Here is a 24589-nt window from a genome sequence, read left to right as displayed (position 1 = left end):
TTTATTTTCTATAAATATTATTATTATAATATTTTTTACCGCATTATATAATAAAATAACCAGAATCAGAAAATGGCTACAAGCGCGTCAGGGTCGTCACGTGACGAAAGACTCTTGAAACGTTTAAATGCCAAATTGGCCGCTAATTTTGCATGTTTACAATCAGTCTTCGACAAGATGAAGAAGGCTTCTGATAGTGTTAACAATCGGCAATCTTTTTTATCAGGCGCAAGTACACTAGAAAGAATTCGGTCCGAATTTATAACGCTTCTAGATGAAAAGGTTAATTGTGAACTGGAATTGAACCCAGAAGCAGTCGCTGAATATTCTCAATTAAATGCTTTTGAGGAAATTTTCGGCATTATTAAATATACCGAAGCGAACATGCTGGCCAATCCGGTTGAAAAACCTCGCCGTCAAATTAAATTACCGCCTTTAGAAATAGCGTGCTTTGACGGAAAATTAGAAAATTGGCCTCTTTTCTATGAGACTTATATCTCGGTTATCCATTCAAATAATTCATTGGATAATTCAGAAAAGATGCAGTATCTGATGTCCAAGTTGACGGGAAAAGCTTTAAATATTTGCAAAACTATCACACCTACCGGTACAAATTATCAAGTGATATGGGACGCATTGTGCACCAAATATAATGATCCACGCGTTCTCGCTGAGTCATACTTTGATCGATTGCTGAAAATACCTGCTGTTACTTCGGTTACGCCCGCTTCGCTAGAAAAATTTGCAGATACATACGCGACTAACATTGCCGCACTGAAACAGTTACGAATCAAAGATCTCGCAGAATTTATATTGCTACAACTGGGCCTTAAACGTCTTGACATAGAGACAGTGAAGGCTTTCGAATCGTCTATTCGGAATGATGAAATTTTCCCGTCCAGCTCTGATTTAATTGATTTTGTGAGAGGACAGCAACGAATCCTTAATCGCGCGCAAATCGCACAACCTACGTCGAGCCGTCTTGGCTCAAATAATAATAATTCCGCAAAGACATTTATTAATGTCGAAAAAGGCGACAATCACTCTGTCGAAATTTGTTTTTGTTGTCAAAGGGGATCGCACCCTTTGTATCAATGCTCTAAATTTAATGGTTTAGAACCACGCGAGCGATTTAATTTAATCAAGTCATCGAATATACGAGTTTGCGTGAACTGCCTCAGTACTAGGCACGGCACAAAAGCGTGCAAATCAAAGAGTACGTGCAAATCATGCACTCTCAACCACCATAGTTTGTTGCATTTCAAACAAACTGATCAGCGAAAACCACAACGAGACCAAATACCGTCTCCCGCGTCGCCAGCAGACGTCGATAATGACGATTCAAATTCTGCAAGCCCGGTATCACTGTGCGTGACAAATTCATTTACTAGAGCAAATACTATTGCACTCTTAGGAACTGCCGTTTGCACTACCCGAGATGCTAAGGGCCAGGTGCAGACAATACGCGCTCTGATAGATAGCGGCTCCCAAAGGGATATTATTACGCGTAAATGCTGTTTACGTTTGAATCTCACGGTGCGATCATCGCAAGGCACTTACGTCACGGGAATAGGCGACTCAAGAAATTTGACAAAGGGCATGACTTGTCTAAAATTATACTCTCGCTACGACGACACTCACTCGTATATGATTGAACCTTATGTAGTAGAAACTATAACTAGTGAGTTGCCTACTGTTAACGTCAACCGCGCCTCGTTGTCGTATCTCGACAATTTGCCCTTAGCAGATAATACTTTCCACACGCCCGGTGAGATTGATATTATCTTGGGATGTGACATGTTTGCTCGCATTTTTAAAGCAAACAAAATATCAGGTTATCCCGGCCAGCCAATTGCTATCGAAACTACTTTGGGCTATCTCATCCTAGGCACTGCTCCAACGATGACTGAAACCCCAAGTATAAACGCCACACCATCATTTTGTACGTTCGCGAAAAATGATGACTTTTGCCTTTCGCGCTTCTTCGAATTGGAAGACATTCCAGACGAGAAGTTTTTAACGCCTGATGAACAGGAATGTGAAGACATTTTTAAACTCACCACTTCCCGTGACACGACAGGTCGTTACATTGTTGCGTTGCCGTTTCGTAACAGTCCTTCTATCCTCGGTGAATCGTTGCCAGCCGCTGAGCGCCGGTTCCGATCTCTCGAACGCCGATTAATAGCTCAACCCGCTATAAAATTAGAGTACGACAAAATATTGCGCGAATACCTACAGAAAGGGTACATTTCGCCTGTCGATAATTCTGACTTACCCCATTACGTCATTCCGCATCATATTGTAGTTCGCGAGGACAAATTAACTACCAAAATCCGCATGGTTCTGGACGCGAGCATGAAATCCGATTCGGGCTACTCGCTCAACGACATTCTACATACCGGTAAGAATTTACAAGGTGATTTGTTTCGGATTATACTTAAGTTCCGATTGTTTGCAGTAGCTATAACCGCCGACATAAAACAAATGTATCTTCAAATTGTAGTGCAAGAAGAATGCCGTCGTTATCAGCGAATATTTTATAGATTTAACAATAGCGACCCTTTACAATTGTTCGAATTTAATCGCGTCACATTCGGCATGTCTTGCAGCCCATTTTTGGCAATGCGTACACTGCGCCAACTCGCGTCGCATGAACGACCTCGTTTTCCACTTGCTGCAAACTTGGTGGAAAATGGCTCTTTCTATATGGACGATTTCGTCACCAGTTGTTCGTCGGTCGAGGAAGCCTCCGAGTTATCGACGGAATTAATTCAGCTGTTCGCTGCTGGAGGATTTGACCTTGTAAAGTTCTCTAGCAATTCTCCTAATCTTTTGTCCACGATTCCTTCAGCGCGTCGTGTTAAGGAACATGTGGAATTTAATCCTGATGAAAACCTAAAAATACTAGGGCTTCATTGGATACCCGCTTCAGATAATTTCGTATTTGTTGTAAACTCCAACGAAAGAATTTGTACTAAACGAAACATTCTCTCGACGATTGCTCGTCTTTGGGATTTGATGGGTTTCGTTGCACCAGTTGTATTATTAGCCAAGCTTATAATTAAGTCTCTTTGGGAATACAAGCTTGATTGGGACGATACTCCTCCTGGAACTGTTGTCACGCTTTGGCGACAGTTTGAAAAAGAATTGCCATTACTGCAATCTATTAAAATTCCTCGTTTTGTAGGAATCGAACACCAATGTATACTAACCCTTATCGGGTTTTCAGACGCAAGTGAACGCGCATTCGGAGGTGTTATTTACTTACATGTTTACTGTCCGAATACTGATAAAACCACAATTAGTTTATTATGTGCCAAATCCAAAGTCGCTCCTGCTAAGACGATTTCACTTGCGCGATTAGAACTATGTGGAGCACTAATACTTGCGCGATTAATGCATACGGTCAGTAATACCTACGCATCAAATCCAAGAGCTCATACGACATTAGCTTTTTGCGACAGCACGGTTGCTCTAGCGTGGATAAATTCACCGCCTGCGAAATGGCAGACCTTCGTTGCCAATCGTGTGTCACAAATACAAAAACACCTGGGGGCTGAATGCTTCTATCATATAAAAGGGAAAGACAATCCCGCCGACTGCCTGTCGCGTGGTCTCACCCCCGCTCAACTCATAGACCATCCGTTATGGTTTAATGGCCCCGCATTCGCTCAGTTACCTAAAAATGATTGGCCTTTACAGCGTTTTGATTCGAAATCTGTATCTGATCCACCCGAACTGAAAACTAAAGTTTTGATGTCCGTTCAAAACAATAACCGCCTCAAAACAATTGCTCCACCTTTACTGTGTGCACTAGCTTCTCGTGTTAGTTCATGGCCGAAATTAATTCGGATTGTAATCTATGTTTTTCGTTTCATTAAGAAATTACCGCGAACATTCGAATTAAGTCATATCTTAACTGCAGAAATAGCTGTTATAAAATCAATACAGCAAGAACATTTCTCCGAAGATATAAAGGCAGTCAATGATGGGAAGAAGGTTCGGCGAGCTATTGCAAAATTGAATCCGTTTCTTCATCACGGTATTCTAAGGGTAGGAGGCAGATTAAAAAACGCTGAAATAGAATTTGACAGTCGTCATCCCATTCTATTACCCGCGCGTGATCATGTAGTCGATTTAATAATAGATTACTATCATATAAAGAACCTACATACGGGTCCCACTTTACTCATGTCTCTACTAAGACAGAGATTCTGGATACTTTCATCGCGTAATCTGGTCCGGAAGCGCGTCCATCGGTGCAATACGTGCTTCAAAGTTAAGCCTAAACCACAATTCCCAATAATGGGAGATTTACCCGCTTGTCGCGTCCGCGAAGCTAAGGCTTTTCTACACACAGGTGTTGACTACGCTGGCCCGCTACAAATAATCCCTTATAGACGTCGGGGGGTCCGAAGTCAAAAGGCATACATTTGCATATTTATCTGCCTAGTGACCCGTGCGGTTCATATCGAACTCGCTTCAGATCTTTCCACCGAAGTCTTTCTCAACGCTTTCAAGCGTTTTTTATCTAGACGTGGTCCTGTGAGTGTAATGTACTCCGATAATGGAACGAACTTCGTGGGAGCTAAGTCTCATTTAAACTCTTTATTCGATCTAATAGAGTCTCGTAATTATAAGAAGGAACTCTCAAATAATCTACGGGAAAACCGCATCGAATGGAAAATGAATCCTCCTCAAGCTCCACACTTTGGTGGAATCTGGGAAAGTAACATTAAATGCCTGAAGAGTTATTTAAATAAAATCGTAGGCACCTCTCTACTGACTTACGAAGAGATGCAGACAGTGCTTTCTCAGATTGAAGCAATTTTAAACTCACGTCCGCTGTCGGTACTTAGTGTCACCGATGTTTCAGCTCCGTTACCTTTAACACCCGCGCATTTTTTAACACTTACGCCGTTAAAATCTCTACCCGCCGCTGACTTGTCCAACGAGTCCGTAAACTTACTGCAAAGGAAGCATCTCGTCGATCATCTCGTCCAGACTTTCTGGAACCGCTGGCGTATGGAATATTTAAATACTTTACAATCGCGGCAGAAATGGAACACGAGTTCAAACCCGGTAACGGCAGGCACAATTGTAATGATCAAGTGTGACAATATTGCGCCTCTTCAATGGCCTATTGGCATAATAGTCAACGTATATCCCGGTTTGGACGGAGTGACCCGTGTTGCTGATGTCAAAACGAACACCGGCATATACCGCAGAGCAGTAGTAAAACTCTGCCCTTTACCGTCGCAATAATAGTCCTTGGCAACTTGGTCATCAGATGGTACATCTATGGCCCTCTTTTTTATTTTCTACATTATTCTATTTAATTTAGTTTAAATTTACCGCTGATTAATTTTATTACTAAATTAATACAATAGCATCACATATTAACATTTTTCTGACCTTTTTACAAATTAATACTAATTTTACCGCGTGTTACTACAATTTTGTTCGTTTTAACGTTAAAGCGTACTGACCTTTTTATGGTTTATGGAAGTGGATTCTTTCATCCCCTTCCAGGCGGGGGGCATGGTTGCGCCAATACGCAATAGACATTAATTATATACACATCTCATGCACACATACACACATACCTGCGACCACTGTACTGAGATAGTATTGTTGTTCCTTTGTTCCTACCTTCCTTCCCATTCCTGCTAATTTATGTGCCCTTTGGTAGTCAGTATGTTGCAATAACCCAAACCGCTAACAATAAACCGCATCCGCTCGAGATCTCGTCTCCCTTATCTTACGAAATTATTATTCGCGACGATATAGTGCAATCCGCTTGTGTTAAGTGACATTGTTGTGAAGAAAAGACGGGAAGAAACAAGTGCCCCTTTCCCAATGGTGAGTCCTTCCTGTATCCATACAACAAATATTATCTTATGTGCAGTGGGCATTGCTCAATCATTCAAGGTCCTTCGACAATCATTTTTTACACTAACATAAAAAACAACTACATAACTTCTTACACACCAATCACACTTTCGATAAAAATTCAGGTCTTAAAATACTTCACTCAGAATATAAAACATCGCAAATAAATCATTTTTAAATTTTAGAAATTAGAAAACATGTCAATATTAAATCAGATATAATTAATTAGCAAAAAAAAATATAAATAATAATGAAAAATGTTATTACAAAGTGATAAGCTTCCAGAAGAAATCTTCTTACTAAACGCTTGTTAATGGTCAAGTAGTCAAGTATTGTGAGCTGCATATTTAAATATTCGCGCCAGTCATTTGGTTCGTTTTTATACCGCCAGAGGTGCGCTCTGTCGGCCATCTATAGCCTTGCGTATCGGCCATATTGAAGGAACGCGTGATTTTTTATAAACGTCAAACATAATCACGTAACTGTGGAAAATTTTCATTGTAATGTAATTAATTCAATGGATTGTGAACTATCTAAAATATATTTTCTTCGATATTATCCAAAAATTATATGAGCAGAAACGATGCTTTTGAAGAAATCTCGTATTATTATGAGGCGATCCTATTTTAGTATGAAATCGGGTCTTAATTTTCAAGTTAGCGGAATTTATCCGAAACATACTATTTGAATTCGACCAATCAGAGGGCCCAGACCGTCCAGACGCTAGGGTAATAATATTATAAATGTAGTTAGTAGTTAGACCTCTCTTAAATCCCAACTGCTAGGTAGTCAAGACGTATCCGTAATCCTGTACTCGATCTAACAAATGTATTATCTATATATCGGATTATCACTGATGTCTGCCTGATCATTCACATACAACAGTAATAAAAAATAAACTCAACAATGCTGATCGCCAGATTCCTACCTACCTCTAATACTTTTTCCTTTCGAGAATTTTTTCTCATTCCTTTACTTGAAAAGACTAAAAATATGACATAGGTCCTGATGGAAATAATTTTCCTCAGGGCCTGAGGGTAAAAAATTAATAAAATTTTGAATCTGAATGGTGGTTTTTCATCAGGGCAATACTGAAAGTTCCTACCTAGAGGAAAATAGTTTAAAAAAATTATGTAATGCACCACAGAAAAAATATCAAAACCGATAGCTGTTGGGTTTTTTTCAAGTATCGTTGATGCGTCTCCGTTTTTTTTCAAAATTATTCAAAAGAAATTGGAAAATACTACCTACGATTTACATAATTAATTATTTGAAGCGAGTAATTGCATGCAAATGCAATGTTTGAAAATATTATCTCATTGGAGGAGACCTTAGGAGGCGGGGTTCTTATTGCCGTCTAATCCAAGTCATTTACCAAACACCTTGGTTAACTCAAGACGTATGGGTAAGTATTTTTTCAACTGACCCTAACAAACGAATAAATATTTTTTTTATCATTTCGAACCACTAGTTATTTCCGACTAAATAATCCCTATGATGACTTCATACTACAATATCTGAAAACTTGTCAGAATTCCAAATCTTAATTCTGAATACCTTATTTTACATACAAAAATTCAAATCAAAATACTCCCGAAACTCTTTATTCGGACGTATCTGTAAAACTTACAATTCCCTAAGAAATATCGATATTTTCCACTGTACCCTTAACATTTAAAAAATCAAATTAACATTTTAATTTACTAAAACGAAAAAAATATATTTTTTTATTATTATTAATTATTTTACTTTACTATCCTTAAACATCTACCTTCTTTCTTACCTGTGACCATAACAAAGATTGTAAATTGAACTTAACTGGTTTATTTTATACTCAACATCTCAAATACATAATTAACACACATGTATAACTACTGTGTGTTTCCTAAATACATATACTAAAAAAATAGATAATATAAATTGATCTGAAAGGAAAGGAAATCTTTAAAAATGTTTCTACTTAACTATTTCACAATATATTTGTAAAAAAATAACTTTTTATTTGAATAGTCTTAAAACTAAGTTTTCCTTTCAATTTGGCTCACTGTGCGGTTTACTGCAGAGCTTCAGAATCAATAGTTGGTAAGAAGATATGTTGGTTGTGCGAGCAATATGGAGGATTATTGCACTATGACGCATGTAAGATAATAATGGATATTGGCTTAGTTAAATGATTCACAAAAAATTATTACGGTTTTGTCAATAATATCTCTGTTAGCAATATTATATTTGCTATACAAATGTACCTACATCCACACTACCTATTACCCATTACATATTTACTTACATTATACAATACAACAAAATAACTTGAGCACATTACCTATTCGACACATAAACTATACATTCTTACTAAATACGCTTAACATACATTCCCTAGAAAATAGAAGAAAACCAAATTACTTTTTTGTTTAAAATAATTCACTCTGAACATGAGTATGAAAACATTAGTTGAAATGAATTGATAGGTTTCCTGATAAACTTTTAGTAACTCTTGCATCTCATCGACTGTAAAGTACCAAATCGAGCAACCAGGCAAAATAAATTATTCTGCAACAATACCTACCACGTACATACACCTATTTCTGGCCTTCATTCATGTGAAAACAAATTCACCTCGAATATCGACACATTTGATATAAATTTACCAGTATATAAGAGATACCTAAATCATCGCACATGAGCGATTGCACATATTTTTAAAGTATTCTAATTGTTCACCTGTAAATTATGTATTATTATTTTCATGCCATCTGCAATTTACAAACGGGTTTCTGATTTATTTCTTCTCTTTTCTTTTATAATAAATACATTTAATGGCATCTTTACAATGCTTAATTTTTTGTTTTTTATATTTTGTTATAAACTTAATAACTATCTAAACATTTAAAACTCAAGTTGTCTCTGTAGCATTCAGTAAATCAGTATAAAGCCCATCAGGGCGTTAATAAAATAAAAATAAATATTAGGAAGGAGAAATGGTACCAAACTTTGTTTTGCAGAAATGGGGTTAATTTTAAGTTGTGGTGTTGCTTCAATGGCAACTATTTAATATTGAAAAACTGTGAATTTACGATCGTCTGCGAAAGTGGCATTTGAATTGTATTCGTCAGTGGTTAATTTTACACAACAATTCATATTAAGGCGAAGCTTAATGCCAAATCACTATTTTGATTAATCTTTATAACAAATTGGTGAACATTATGAATACCAAAAATATGCTTTAGATAAATTGAAGGTTTTCCTATCGCTTCGCTTGAGTAGAATAAACAAATAAAAAATAAATTACGTTATAAAAATTATAAATGTAAACTACGAGAAAAAATATTTTTTCAATAGAAATAAAGTTGTTTCCTGTATGAAGGCATACAGGAAACAACTTTAAAAAAATACAGTATTATAGCTAAGATTATCTGTGCCAGTTTCATTTGATTAACTTTTTTGCTTTCTTATAAAATTATTTACATAGTAAATAAAAACCAGATTTGTGCTTGAAATCGAACGTTTCTAGAGTGCGTTTGTCAAGCAATTTTAATGTCTATTACCTACAATATAACTTATACCAAGAATATACACAATTTTGGCTTGTAGTTTCCTCTTAAGGCGACATAAGACTCTAATAAACTCTCGGGGGTTTGCTCGACGCAAACATTTTAATTATTTCTGATAAACGTTTTACTAGAATCTCAAATGTTTCTAGAAAGACCCCTACGGATGTAAGTTATTCATATTTAAGATTAATAAAAACAGGACCTTACCATTAAAATATTTTATATAAAACATTAAAAAAACAATTATTAAATTGGCGGTAAGCACCAGAGTTTATTTTTCTAGACGAATAATTAGTAACTTCCCGAGGGATTTGTCAAGAAACAATTGAGATTTCAGTAAAACGTTCATCAGAAATAATTCAAATAAATCCCACGGAAAGATCTATTTTCTAGGCCTGCTAGCATTGATCTATTATACTAGATTAGCCCTGTCTTGTTAAATTTATTTTAAAAATAACGCCATGTAGCGTACGTCACAAATATGGAGATGAACTTAACAACCCAACTCTGTTTAAACTCCTTTACAAGCGTTCAAACTCGTAAGCGAAACCACGGAGAATTTGTTGTCAGAGGTGTTGTAATATGGACATAATTCAAATTTAAATATTTGGAACTGGGTTATTTTTGTGATTGAAAAAAAAGAGCTGGGCAACAGCATAGCTGAGAAGCAAAATAGCTCACTCTAGGCCAACAAAAGGTGAAACGCAATGCACAATGCCCATTTCGCATTGCGACGCAATGCGTGGGCCTTTTCATAAATGTGCACGTGAACCAAACCAAAATTGTGTTGGGGTTATTTTTAAATGAATATGCCGTGTCTAGTATAATTTTGTCTATGCCTGCTAGAGTAAATTTGACCTATGTCGTCCGTCCGAAGGCCAAATATTGTCTTTTGTTGAATATTGGCAACATAAGACTCTAATAAATGGGGTTGGCTCGATGCTCACATTTTAATTATTTCTGAAAAACTTATTAGTAAAATTGTAAATGTTTTTAAATGAATCCCTGCGGATGTAAGTTATTTATATTTAAAACTAATAAAAGCAGGACCTTACTATTAAAATATTTAATTTAAAACTGTTTAAAAATTTAACAAAATGTTTTTAACTATGAAATTAGCGTTAAACTCCAATTTTTATTTTTTTCGATGATGGATTAGTAACTTCTCGAGGGATTCCTATAAAAACATTTGAGATTTTATGGCTACGTTCATCAGAGAAAAAAAATACCACACGGAAAGCTGATTTTTTAGACCTGCTAAGGCAAAGTCGACCATAAAGTCTATTACGCGAGTACACGACTTGATCACTTATGTCGTTAAGATTCCCACTTTATTTTATAGATTTGATAGGGCAAATTCAACCGTAAGTCCTTCCAACACACAAGGGTTGCGCGTCACAAATTTTTGTACACGGCTCGATCACTTACTTTCTTAAGATTCTGGCTTTATTTTAGGGTATTTTCTCGTCTTAACTCTTATTCAATTTGCCATACAAACTGCACTCAATAAAGACCGTCGTATATTCTGTTACCATCTTGATCAAAGTGATTATCCTTCCGCTGTGTGTCCTGTCTCAAGTCTCATGGACCTATTCCATGTTAAATAGTAAGGTAATTTTGTAAATTTTAGCTATAATTAATTTTAAATACCACTAATTATATATGAAAAACGAATTTATTAAAAATTCAAAGGCTGTAAAATAAGGCAATGCGAATAGCATATTAAAAGACCAAAACCTGAAGCAAACTATATATTTGAATTAATTTATTTTTGAACATAAAATTAATACAGGAATGATGTCTAAGGAACTAAAAAAAACAGTAACCAGATTCACGGATACTGGACGAGAAATGCTTAGCAAATTAGATTGCCAGCAAGAAAAAACAAAAATTTTAATCGAAATATAACATACCTTTCTTGAACCCAAAGTTTTAAATACTTCGACATCTCTTTTTAAAAAAAAAATCATTAAATGAACTGATAAAAAATCGCGAAGAAAAGTTATGCTATTTTTAGGTATGAAACGATTCACAGTGTTTCATTGAAAGCTACATTTTTCGAGAGATTTTCGGTCGATTTTAAATAAATTGTGTTTTTTTTTTAATATTTTCAACTAAAAAAAATTATAATATTAACGCGCTCTCTCTAGCATTCGTATTTACTTATCTTACTTTAAAAACTCAATCTTCTTGTTAGCCTCAAATCTTCTTTCTCGTATACTTTTAAAACAATGTGTATTTTTATAATATACATAATTAGAAATTTTGCAAATAATATTAATAATTAGAAAGAAGTAGAACTCACGTTAAGTCTCCTATGACCTCCGGGGATACTCCGTGCGAGGGAAGCTGCGCCATCTTCTGGTCGGTCTCATTAAAGGTCCCCTCCAGAGACTTCCTAGAAAGTTATATCCATTAGCACAACTTGTAATCGCCAATTAATTAAATTGAGTTGAAAACTACAAATACCTACTATTAGAAAATACTTCAAAAGTATGATTTTAATTACAGAATACTTCATTTCTGAATATCCATGAAGCTTCTTTGCACTGCTTTAATATTATGAACAACATCAAAATGACATATCAAGGAAAAACTGCTAACGCGGTAAGTGGCGCACCTAACCCCGCAAGTGGCGCACCTAACCCCGCAAGTGGCGAACCCAACCCCGCAAATGGCGTACCCAATCCCGCAAAAAATGTTTTTAATTTTTTCCTAAAGAAGTTTAGCAAGGTGTATCCTAACGTTTTGAAATTGGCTTAGTCACGTGTAGGCAAGAACACCTGTAAAATCTATTTGTCATGAATTTCAGGTTATACAATAATTATGCACTGTCATCCGAATTTTTAAGTTTGTACTGAATCGTGTCTCGAGTAACGTCACGAGACACCATTGCATAAGTTTTACCAAATTTCAGTACATCGAGTATTTTTTCTGGGACGATGATGATTGATTGAATATTAAGTCGTGCCTTGCAGACAAAAAATCGCAACACCAACATCACAAATTTCAGTATTTTTTACATCTCTGACTACATTTCAACAAATTTAGTAAAATTAAACCTTTGAAAATTGAGTGTATTTTTTCCCATTTCCAGTTTACTTTTGCGGCTTTCGATTCTTTGGTTATCCGATTCCCAATTTCCGGCACGGTTAGGTCCGGGATTCCTACATCCAAAGTTTTGTTCGTAAGAATATTTCTTCCCAGCAAAGGAATCCTTTTCAGTCGGTTGATATTCCCTTGCAAATTATCATATCTCATGCATGCCAAAGCGTGTCCTGGAAAAGAGGCGGGACAGGAAAGGATCGTGAGATAAAGAGAAACAGCCTTGCTAAAGAAAAACTATTTCACATTCGTTGAATGATGTTTTTGTTACATATTGTATAAAGAATATAAAAGTTTAGATTCAAGTTGGTAAAAATAAAAATATTTTACTGTGATCCGAAAGAACTGGCAACGTTGATTTTTTTCGCAGATTGTCACGAGAAATTTCGGTATTGAAAATGTTTGGTTATATCGGACACATTATTCTTTAATTAACTGTTACCACGCGAATTTAATAAGAATTCTATGAAAGTGATGTTTTTGATAACGTAAACGTGTTATGTATGTGTAGGTAAATGTAAATCATAAACATCAAAGTTTATATTGCGCTAACAATGAATTCAAAATCTAATTGTTTGGTGTTGTTTTTCTCTGGGAATTATTATAATTTTCTTATTGTATAAACGAGATTTTAAAAGTTAGTTGACAGTTTTCTTTCAGATTCCCTAAATAATATAAATGTGTTTTCAAAATTTATATTAAAAGTTTTCAACAAATGGAATAAAAATATGTGGTTTTTTTCGACCTTTTCAAAAAAGTGTTATTTTTACAACATCTTCAAAAAGAAGACATAAAATAATTGTAGTCATGTTTGGGTGAAATCTCAATCTCAAGTCAGATGGTGTGTTATCTCTGTGTTGTGCTCTATAATGAATTTATGGCCAAAATTTTATCTTACATGCACCATTTTTCTGGCAAAAGGTATTAAAATCACGGTAGTAAAATATTCCTCAAAACATGTATTGCACTGTTAAAAAAAGAAGAATTCACTACAAAAAAAAAAACATTTTTATTTTCTAATATTGTGATTACCGCACATATCCCCAAATCTCCTATGGTGCAACTGATTGATCGTGTCATAAAGGTTTTGCGGCAAATACTTATAATGCATTAGCAAGTTTGGGGGCACTATGGTTATATTTTCTGACGAAATTTACAGAATTTTGTATAATCTATACCAGCACATTATTGAATCCTGCAAATTTTAATAGCGTTGTTAATGTAGTTTTAGTGATTTGTCTTATATGAATTACTGTTTTAGTTTCTATTTTATTTTGCGTTACTCTTACATGTTTTAATAATGTTGTTTCATGGTTAGTTTATCAGTTTAACGTTGCTTTAAAAACATGGTGAATAATTTTTGATTGCTCACTAGGTATATTCTGGTATTGTAATTCATATAACGGCCGGCATAGTCCAGTGGTAACGCATTGGACTGCCATTCCGAAGGTCGCGGGTTCGAACCCGGCGTGCGCAAATAAATTTTAGTTGATTAATTTGTGTTATTTCACAATTAATTAATTAAAATAATATATAGTATATTTGCGGCACGTTCCAGAGTGGAAGATACTACCAGTATCGCCCTGGTGTAAGACCACCATTCAGAATTGACACGTTGCTCCAAATGGCTTTAGCCGTGTTTAGTGACTAGATCTGAATAGCCAGGTACTTCCCCACCTTCCTCTTTCCCTTCCCCACTTACCTTCAGCCTCACAACATCCCCCAATTGGGGATGCCATAGTCTCACTGGCTCCAGACGGGAGCAGTTGGGATTCTTGTGAGGTATTCACTATAAAAAAAAAATATATATAAAATCCTAGCTGGGCATAAAACCAAATAAAATAAGAAGGTTGAGAAGGTTGAAGGTTGAGTTCAACCGAAACCGGTCGACGTATATAAATTTAATAAAGTGGTTTAAAACAAAGATATTCTTTTATTTGTGTAATAATGTCAAGCCACAAAGTATTTGCTTCCTTCGATAAATCAAATAAAATAAAATCGGACTTAAGAATCTTCAAATTTCAAATCCAAGCATTGTGTTGACTGAATGTCATGAATAAATGAACTGTAGATACTCATTTCCAATGCTCCAGAGAAAATATTAATGTTTATTTATAATTTTGTTCCCTGCTGCTGGAAACTTTTTGACATATTCCATTGTTCTCTCAATTTTGTAATCCACTGTTTCATATTTGTGTTTTTGCCGCCTTCTTTAATCAGTTATCATTTGTCCTTGTTGTGCGTTTTAAGTATATGAGATAAACTTCTTAACAGAAACTGTCAACAAATTTGTTTGCGTTCTACATAAAACATATTCTCAGAATTCGAACTGTTGTTATTTACATGTTTTTTTTTTTTTTTTTTATTTATTTATTGAAACATATAAACAAGGTTACAATTTTTTTAACAATATAAACAAAAATATATCAATCACTCTCCTAATAAAGCAGCTGCTTGTGTTTAGGAGAGGACAACAAAAATATTTTTACATTTGTTTAAATTAAACAAAAAATATTAGTAATAAAACAAAAAATAACACAAAAAATAACAATAAAAGTAATAAAAATATAGGTTAGTTAATAAATGATTCAAAGAATTTAAAAGGCAAAAACATATTTCTAAACAATAAGTAAAGTTATGAGGTGGTACAAGAATATTTTAATTTAATTTTTTTTTTATATTTTTCGTAGTTTTCTTCCGATCGTATATCAAGGGGTAATTTATTAAATAATTTTACACCCTTGAATATATAGTGATGTTGTGCTGTTGTGGTTCGTGCTAGTGGCACGGTTAGTCCTCCAACAGATATTATTCTTTTGCTAATATTCAATTGTGGTAAATTATTTTTACTAAAGAAATCTTTATGTATTTGTAGAAGTGCAATTTTGTCATAAATTTTTGTAAGTGGGGGAACCGGGAAATCTTGAAAAACATTTATAGTTGGGTAGTAATATGGCTTTTTTAAGATGATTTTTATTAGTATTTTTTGAATAGTTTCCAGTGGGAGTAGGGATGATTTATATGCACCCCCCCCAAGCCACGATTCCATATTGTAGGACAGAGTGCGCCAATGCATAATAAATATCTTTTAGTATTTTTAATGATACAATATTTCTTAGTCTAAAAAATATATAGATTAGTTTTCTCATTCTGTCTACTGTGGAATTTATTTGACTTTTCCATTTAATGTTATTATCAATAATTATTCCAAGATATTTTATTTCTTTTTTACTACTAATGTTTATACAGTTTGAATTACAGGGTGCGAATTTAAGGAGGCAATTTCTTTCGTGAATTTTTATGTTTAGATTTACATTTGAGTTATTCCCTGTTAGGCTATAAGGTATAAAATGGGTTTTTTCGACATTCAGTGTCAATAAATTTTCGTCAAACCATAGTTTAACGATATTTATTGCATTATTAGCTGATACTACGACCTCATTCCATGAATTTCCTTCAATAGTTATAACTGTATCATCTGCGTAAGATATGATGTTTCCAATGATTGGGAGTTGAAAAAGTTCATTAACATATATTATAAAAAGTAAAGGTCCCAAAACAGTTCCTTGTGGAATTCCAAAATCTATATTTTCTATTTCACTTAATTCGTTGTTTACTTTAACCTGTTGAGTTCTTTGATAGAGATAACTTTTTAACCATGTTTTAGCTTTGCCAGTAATTCCTATATTATTTACTTTATTAATTAATTTTGAATGTGAGACACTATCGAAAGCTTTACTGAGGTCAATGAATATACTTAAGCATTTTTTGCCTCTATCTAATGTTTTGTAAATAATCTTAGTTAATTCTGCAATTGCGTCTTGTGTGCTAAGTTTATCTCTAAAACCGTATTGACTAGGGTTAATACTTTTTTGGTTATCTGTATAATCAGTAATTTGTTTTTTTATTACTTTTTCGTGTATTTTTGCAATGTTGGATAATAAGGATATTGGGCGGTAATTGTTTACTTCTTTTGGATCTCCGGATTTATATACTGGGATTATAATGGCTTTTTTGTAGTTAGACGGGAATATTCCGTATTTAGTACTTACATTAATTATATGCGTAATCAGTTTGGTTAGAAAATTGCAGTATTTTTTCAAGATTTCTGTAGTTATACCGTCGTATCCTGGCGCACTACCATTTTTAAGTGATTGTATTATGTTTTCAATATTTTTTTCTGAAGTCGGTTTAAAATTTGAAAGATTGCTATTTGTTATTTTATCTTCATGTATGTCATCAGGTTGATAATTTTGGTCAATTTTATATGCAAGTTTTTGACCGACGGTAGCGAAAAATTTGTTGAAAATATTTGCGCACATTTTTGGTTCACGGATAGCATTTATGTTAGTTCCATTATTGTTTATGACATTTATTGTAGACTTATTTTTATTATTTTTATTCATTATTTCATTTATAGTGTTCCATGTTTTTTTAGGGTTTTCTTTTGTGAGGATTATTTTCTCCCTGTAATATTTTTCTTTTGTGTCTTTGATAATTTTAATGAGTTTGTTCCGGAATATTTTGTATTCGTTTTTTACTTGGCTACTGGTAGGGTTTTTTTTGTGTCTATGAAAAGTTTTTCTTTTTTCCGGATAGATATGAGTAATCCTTGCGTAATCCATGGTTTGATTTGCCTTAATTTAGAACTTGGTTGATTATTTATAAAGGTTGTACAGTCTGCGATATGAGCATTTAAAGTTTCTTCAAAGAAGTTTGCGCACATGTCTGGGTTTTGGCAATTTAGTATTGAGGACCAAGATTCGTTACTTAATTTATTGTTTAATTTTACATTGTTCAATTTGGAAATTATGTCAATATTTTTTCTAGAGTCATTTAATCCTAAGTTTTTATTGAAATCATAAATAAAAATATTTGTATGGTGATCTGTTATATCATTTTTCCATATAATAGATTTAATTTTTTCTGTGTGTTTAATATTGCTCCATATGTGGTCCAGGCATGATGGCGATTGGTTTGCAAATTCTCTTGTGAAATTATTTACACATGATATAAAGTTCATTTCATTCATAGCATTTATATAATCTAATTTATTTTTACAGTGGTTATTAGGACCAATATTAATATTTAAATCACCTATTACGATACAATTTAGATGGTTTTTGTTACATAGTATTTTTTTAAATTCTTCTATAAATAAAGGTACATCAGAACTGTGTGTTCGATATATTGCGATTATATTGAATGGCATATTATTTAAAACAAAATTTAATGACAAACAGTTTGCTTTGCATATGTGTATTTCGGTAATATTGATATCAGTAAATTTTTCTTTAGCGTATACTACAATTCCACTATTTTTATTAATCTGATAATTTGTATTGTAATTTTTGTAGTTTGGGATGATTGGTATATTTATGTTTGCATGTATGTGCGCCTCGGATAGTATTATGAAATCTGGCTGTGAACATAATGTATTTAGGGATACCAAAAGTTCATCCATGTTTTTATTTATACTTCTAATGTTTAGGTGTAAGATTGTTAGTCTATTTATTATATTGTCATAGATCTTATTGCATTCACTGGCTGCTTCACATACGTATTCTTCTATATTTAGATTTTTATCAATTTCGCTTAAGTTAAAATTTTCCATTGTATTTATTTAGGTGTGATAAAATATGTATATAAAATTCTACGAGTAAATGAATAAGTAATAATGCTCATAATTAGTGTAACACTATTCTTGCTCGATTTCAGTTCATATCTAAAATTGTAGGTTTTGATTTTTTCTATAAGATTTATTTTATGTTTAGATAATACTCGGAGACATAGTGAGTGTTTGTTTAATTGACAGCAATAATTAATTTGATTCGTTCTTCTTTTTATAATAATTACAATAAAAAAAAGCGTTTGTAAGAATATATCAATAGTATAAGTGAACATATAGTGTAGAGATTTATTGCATATAGAATATTGGCAGCATGATATATGGATTAGTAATGTATATAATAATAATTTTGACAAATTAATATATCTATAATTAGACTTTAGTATTCTGTAATTTACTAGCATTCGATAAATGCAGTTGTGGATTGTTATTGTATTTTCTATTTTCTGGTAGGAATATACAAATGTAGAACGTAGATGTAATGAATTGTAAAAATAAACATAAAAGTGTAGTAAGTAGAGATGTGTTATCATGAAGAAAATATTTAGGTTTTTTATCTTATATATAGAGAATGATTTAAATTTTTTGGTTTTAAATACATATATCCTGACTTTAAAGTATGTAGAATGATGAAAGATTTGTCGGTTTTTTAATGTATAGACTATATTATTATTATTTTTTATAGCTTGTGGATATTCAAAAGTACATGCGTATTTGTAAGACATTGAGAATAGATATGAAATATTTTTATAGACATCTTTAAAATTTATAACAATATTCCAGTTTTTGTTCCGTGAGAGCAAGTATTTTTTTGTAATATTGACAGTTCGTTTGATTATGGACATTTTTTTTTTGATTGTTAGTATCATTTTTGAATATTTCTTAGAATTTTCAGTTTTAATAGTAAGTATACTTGTTTTATATACTGGAGATTGATAGGGAACATCATGTTTTTTTAAAGAATATGTCATAGCATTATTAATTTTGTTAGTTTTTAAAATTTTGAAAGTGCAGGTACATGCATAATATATTGACAATAAACATGAGTTACTATGAAAAATATACCTTGAATCCAAATTAGTATTCAATTTTCTGTTGTGCGAATGCCAGCATTTTTTTATAATATAAACAGTTGGTTTTATCATTCGCATTATGATTGGTAGGAAATGACAGTTGAAATCTCTCATTTTGAAAAGTGCAGTTTACACACCTCGGTTGATTTGTTGAGGCACATTCTTTGAACAAGTGAGCAGCTCCACAGTGCGAGCAGGAAGGCGAATTGTTTTTCTCTTTCTGGTTGCAGTTTCTTGATGTATGTCCGTAACGTAGACAGAAGTAGCATTGTATTACTGGGCAGGCGTCGCCAACCGTAACTCGCTGGTAGCCAATGTTTATTTTTTCTTTATTTAATAGAATCTTCCTGGTTGTGCTGTCTACTTCTACTATGTAGTTAGCGGTGTCATTGTATTTGTTTTTAATTATTGCTTTTATGTTAAAAATAGAATTTTTTTCTGTTTCTTGCGTTACAATTTTGATATCCTCATTTTTGTTCAAGATATCGTCAGTAAAATCTTCTTTGATAAAGTCGTTGAAAATTCCCTTGAATATCATTGTTGGTTTTTTCTTTGTTAATTCTTTGCAGTCAATATCATGTAGATCTTTAGTAATTAAAGTTTGTAGTTTTTTAGTGTCTTCTTTATTAACACAATCGATTACAATTCGATTTTGGGAGATTTTTTTAATGCCTTCAATGCATATTCCTAATTGGCTGGTTTTAAAGTGCCTTTGAATTTTATTTTGTATTTCTGTTGATGTATCTTTATTTTTTGGAGTAATTAAGATACTGTACTTGTTTTTTATATTTTTTTGTTTTTTTATATCAGCAGGTTGATTATTCTCCAGAAAGCCCATTTTGGTAGCAACAAGGCTTATATTCCCTAGCAGTTCTGTGAGTTTTGGTGACAATTTCCCCATTTGTTCTTTTGTAAACTTATTGCTTGGGTCCATTATAGTATTTTGTAAGGAATTTATAATTTGGTTTGCCGCAGAGATGAAAGAAAAGGTGTCACTGGTGTCCATGGTACTGCTTCGAAATGTAGAGCGGTAAAAGGTTTAGCGGCCCTGCGTGGACGATGTTGGTCGGCGGTCGAACGTCGTAGCACGTACACACACACACACACAAACTGAGTTCAACACTGGCCTATTACCGAGTAATCGCTGTTTATCAAATGTTTTGAGAGCAAACTTTTTTTTCAAAAATTCGGATTTAGGTTATTACAGATGTACTAGTACAGCTTGACACTTCTTTACTACACTGCTACTGCAATTCCGTATATATTAGTGCACTATTTTTTGTCAAATACGTTTAGAATATTTACTTGTTTGATTTTAAACAGGAACGAAATTCACAGCGTGTTTCTGTACAGCGGTATTATTGTTGTCGATTGTTGTCGATGTAAAATAAAAATAACTTCTCAGACTTTTTGGATCTACTTCCTGGTTACATATCCTAATGTATGACTCCATTCATCAGTCCATATTATACACGGAGAAATATAAGTACGGCTTTTTTTTAATCAAAATACTGTTCAAAATGTGACAACATGCACATTTCCTAAAAAAATATTAGTCAATCAGAACACGTGTTCAGGCAGATGGTCTTGTTCTAATAAATATAATGGACGAGAGGTGAAAATATTATAATTTTTAACAGCACGTGTTCTGACTGTTTTAGGCCCGCAGTGCCGTTTTTAACAGGAAAACGAATAATTTGATTTCAGATTTTTAATAAATTAACAATATTTTATATCAGTAAGATTTCTCCGTGTACATAAAGTAAGATATATCAGAACAATCATAGGACGTTTATGTCTCCTACGGTTTTAATAATTTTTAATATACGATTTAAAATTTACGTACAATTGTATAATAAAACTTATATATTCAGAATCAGCGTTTGTTGATCTGTACGAAATTTTTTTTAAGCTATTATGCATTTCACCCAAGTTCCTTATTATGGAAATCGTTTATTTTCGATTTTGTACTTGTATGTGTGATGGTTTACCATTTGTTTCCTAAGTTATGTCACGTGTTAGTTTCATTTATTGAAATAACTTTATTGTAGAGAAATTTTCAAATAAGAGAAATACACACTAGCGGAAGTGGCTAACATCTGCAACCTATTTTTATATGTATTTGAACACTAATAGGAACGTTTTGACCTTTATTCCTACATGGTTTATGTATATGATTGTTTAAAAGGTTTAAAGTAAATGTAACCCTGGGTCGTAATAATGTGTGTTGATTATATTTCAATTATAGTTTTGGACTAATTTTAGGGCAATTGTTAAAATGTGAAAACATTGAAAGCTAAATATAACAATGTGTTAACATTTTTTTTTTTTTAAATTTATCTCAAAATTCCTATTCGTATATTTCATCCCTTACGGGCGTCGCAGCCTGAATAAATAACGAAATTGCAGCCATCCTTATGCAAATAGATATAGGTTACAGAACCTTTCGTATTCCGCCCCAACATTCCTAAAAAATCTGTTTACTTCAATTGTCTAATTTCGCACCCTGTTGGAGTTTGCGTTTCGGATGAAAAAATTCTTTATTTGATAATAATAAAGGCATTCCTTGAAAAAAACCATTTCACCAATGATTTCTTAGTATTGGGAAATGATTTGGGAAAGTTTTTTTTTTATTAAAACTCCGAGTAGGTTCTTTATTCGATATTAAGTAAATAAGACAGAAAAGCCGCAGATACACGTGCAGTATCTTGCTCAAAAGCATTCCAGTAGCGGTCTTCAGCGTGTCAGTGGAAGGTGTATCGTGTCGCTGCTTTCATGCTAGTAGCTATTATTCATTCATTTTTGTATGCCAGTGGCACGTGGTCTGAGAAAGTGGTGGGTGACGCGCAGCTTGTGTGAATGCATTGCCAATAGCTATCGGAGTGAACCCAGCTTTTTGGTTTTTTGCATATTGAATTTTCGCGATCAAAAAGGCTCGGTGGGACGATGAAACGACTCTGAAATTCATTACGCACTATACCAGCTATCAGTGCTTGTGGAATACGGGTTGGCCGCTTTACAAATGATTCTTTTCGGGACCTCCAACTCAACCAGCTGCACTCACGAAACTAGAGATATAACCCTTTCCTTCCTGACGGTACAAATTTGTACCTGTTGATTTCCTGCCTAAAATCTATGCCGAATTATCGTCTATACCTTTGCTAAGCCTGACGATACTTTCTAGTACCGTCTAGCTAGCCAATAACAGCAAAGTATTTGACATACGGCGATTTGGCGCCAAATAGGGCAAATAATAAGTCTTCGCAACGACGACCGTAATGCGTGGTGACGTGCTGTTGTTTTAGAAAATATTTAAAAATAGTTATTACTTGGAAAGTGCCATTATTGTTTATTACACTTGGAAATTAAGGTTTTGTTTATGTAGTAAATGTGTTTTTAGTGCATAATTCTAGTTATTAGTGTTTGAATAACTCGAAAAATCGTTAAGGACTAATAAGTACCGTCAGTAACTTCTTGTTATACTTTATTTGTTTGAGACATGAGTGAAATTTATTATTTTTATATCGAACAAGTCCACGAATGCATATGAGACAACAATTTTTTTAATTTTTTTTTTGATTTACTAGAATTTTATATGCCTTGAAGAGGTGAATCATTTAAATTTACTGAATTTAAAGTTAATGTTCTTTATACAAATAGAACGGCGTCATATGCGCCTCGCAATTTTTACCTCATGTGGGTATTTTAAAAATAAATTTTTTTATACAATCGTCCCGTACAATTTTTTTACGCTTTTTTCAGGTCTTCGAAATAGATATTTCAAAAAATAATGCTTTGATTGAAGCATTACTTTTAGAAGACCTTCCGGATTGCGATGCGAATTCAGATGTGGAGTTGTCTGACGAAGAAAATATGCAACTACATACATCTAGAACGTTTGATCAAATTTTTGAGGAAGCGTTGGAACAATCTTTAGATCAAGCTGAACTTGAGGTTACAAATGAGATCAAAGAAAATTCCTCAAATTTTGTGAAGTTTTGTAAATGGAGAAGTAAGTCCATGCGCATTACCCTCCGGTTCTTCAGAAACTGTTGCTTTGATACCATCTAAAAAGAAGAAGAATATTGAGCCGAATCGTAAATGGAAAAAACGCGATTTAGAAACTTATCTTCCAGAATATTCTACAAATACGGGTGTGGTCGAAGAATGTTTTGCTGGATGTAATACACCCACCGATATTTTTTTAGTTTTCATTGATGATATTCTGGATATAATTATATATCAAAGTAACTTATATGCAGTCCAACATGATAAGGTCCTCAACCTAAAAAAGGAAGAACTGATGGCTTTTATTGGAATGAACTTTTACATGGCCTACAATACTAGAACTTCATGGACAGATCATTTTTCGTCGGCCCCTGATTTGAACAATCCTTTGGTAAGCAAGACCATGCCCAGAGATAGATTTGCAATTATTTTGTCCAACATCCATTGCAATGATAACTCTCAACTGCTTCCTAACTGCAAAGACAAACTATACACAATCAGACCTATAGTTGATGCTTTGAACAAACAATTTCAAGGGTGCTACCACGGAACGAGAGAAGTGAGTGTTGATGAATCAATGATAAAATTCAAGGGAAGGTCAGTCTTGAAACAATATTTTCCGATGAAACCAATAAAGAGAGGCTATAAGCTATGGTGTCTGGCTGACCAAAGAGGTTTTATAAAAAAATTCATGATTTATCAAGGAAAAGACGAAGTAATGAATGCAAAATTTTCCGATTGCACTTTAGGAGAAAGAGTTGTTTTGGAATTGACAGAATCTGACTGGGGGAAGGATAAAGTAGTTTACTTCGACAATTTTTTTACATCGGTAGCTCTACTGGAAAAACTGAAGACTGAAAGAACTTACGGATGTGGAACAATGAGGGTTAATCGTAAGGGTGTACCCAACAATCTGTTAGCTGACTCTAAATTGAAACGTGGAGAATGTGACTATCGATTTTCTAGTTTGGGCATCGGGTTTTGGAAATGGAAGGACAATAAAGTCGTAAATATTGCTTCGAATTTTCATGGCAACGAAGAAGAAACTGTAACTCGCAAAGAAAAAAATTGATCCAAATCGACAGTATCTTGTCCAAAATCTATCAAAGACTACAACTCTTACATGGGCGGTGTAGATACAGCTGACAGATTGAGGGCCTTGTACTGTGTAGACCGAAAGTCTCCAAAATGGTGGCACAGATTGTTTTGGGGAGTTCTGGATATAGCTTTTGTAAATGCATATGTTGTTCATGGGCTGATACTTGAAAATACTTCTGTAAAAGAGTTTAGACGGTCAGTTGCACAAGGATTGATGACAAAAAAAGATCTTG

The 24589-nt window shown here is 33.6% G+C and overlaps 1 protein-coding gene across 1 annotated transcript in view; it reads right to left on the bottom strand.

Annotated features, from left to right (window-relative positions):
- Positions 1-24589, bottom strand: part of LOC149420584 (uncharacterized) — a 298862-nt gene that overhangs the window by 61220 nt on the left and 213053 nt on the right. The window contains exon 5 of the mRNA XM_089636389.1: positions 11749-11841. Within this exon, the coding sequence (XP_089492515.1) occupies positions 11749-11841 (93 nt within the window). The remainder of the gene's footprint in view (positions 1-11748; positions 11842-24589) is intronic.

This window comes from Hesperophylax consimilis, chromosome 10 (genome assembly GCF_061612785.1).
Source record: "Hesperophylax consimilis isolate HC1 chromosome 10, BYU_Hcon_1.0, whole genome shotgun sequence".
Classification (NCBI taxonomy): domain Eukaryota; kingdom Metazoa; phylum Arthropoda; class Insecta; order Trichoptera; family Limnephilidae; genus Hesperophylax; species Hesperophylax consimilis.
Note: the sequence above shows the minus strand (reverse complement) of the source record. Positions and strands in the feature narration are given on the sequence as shown.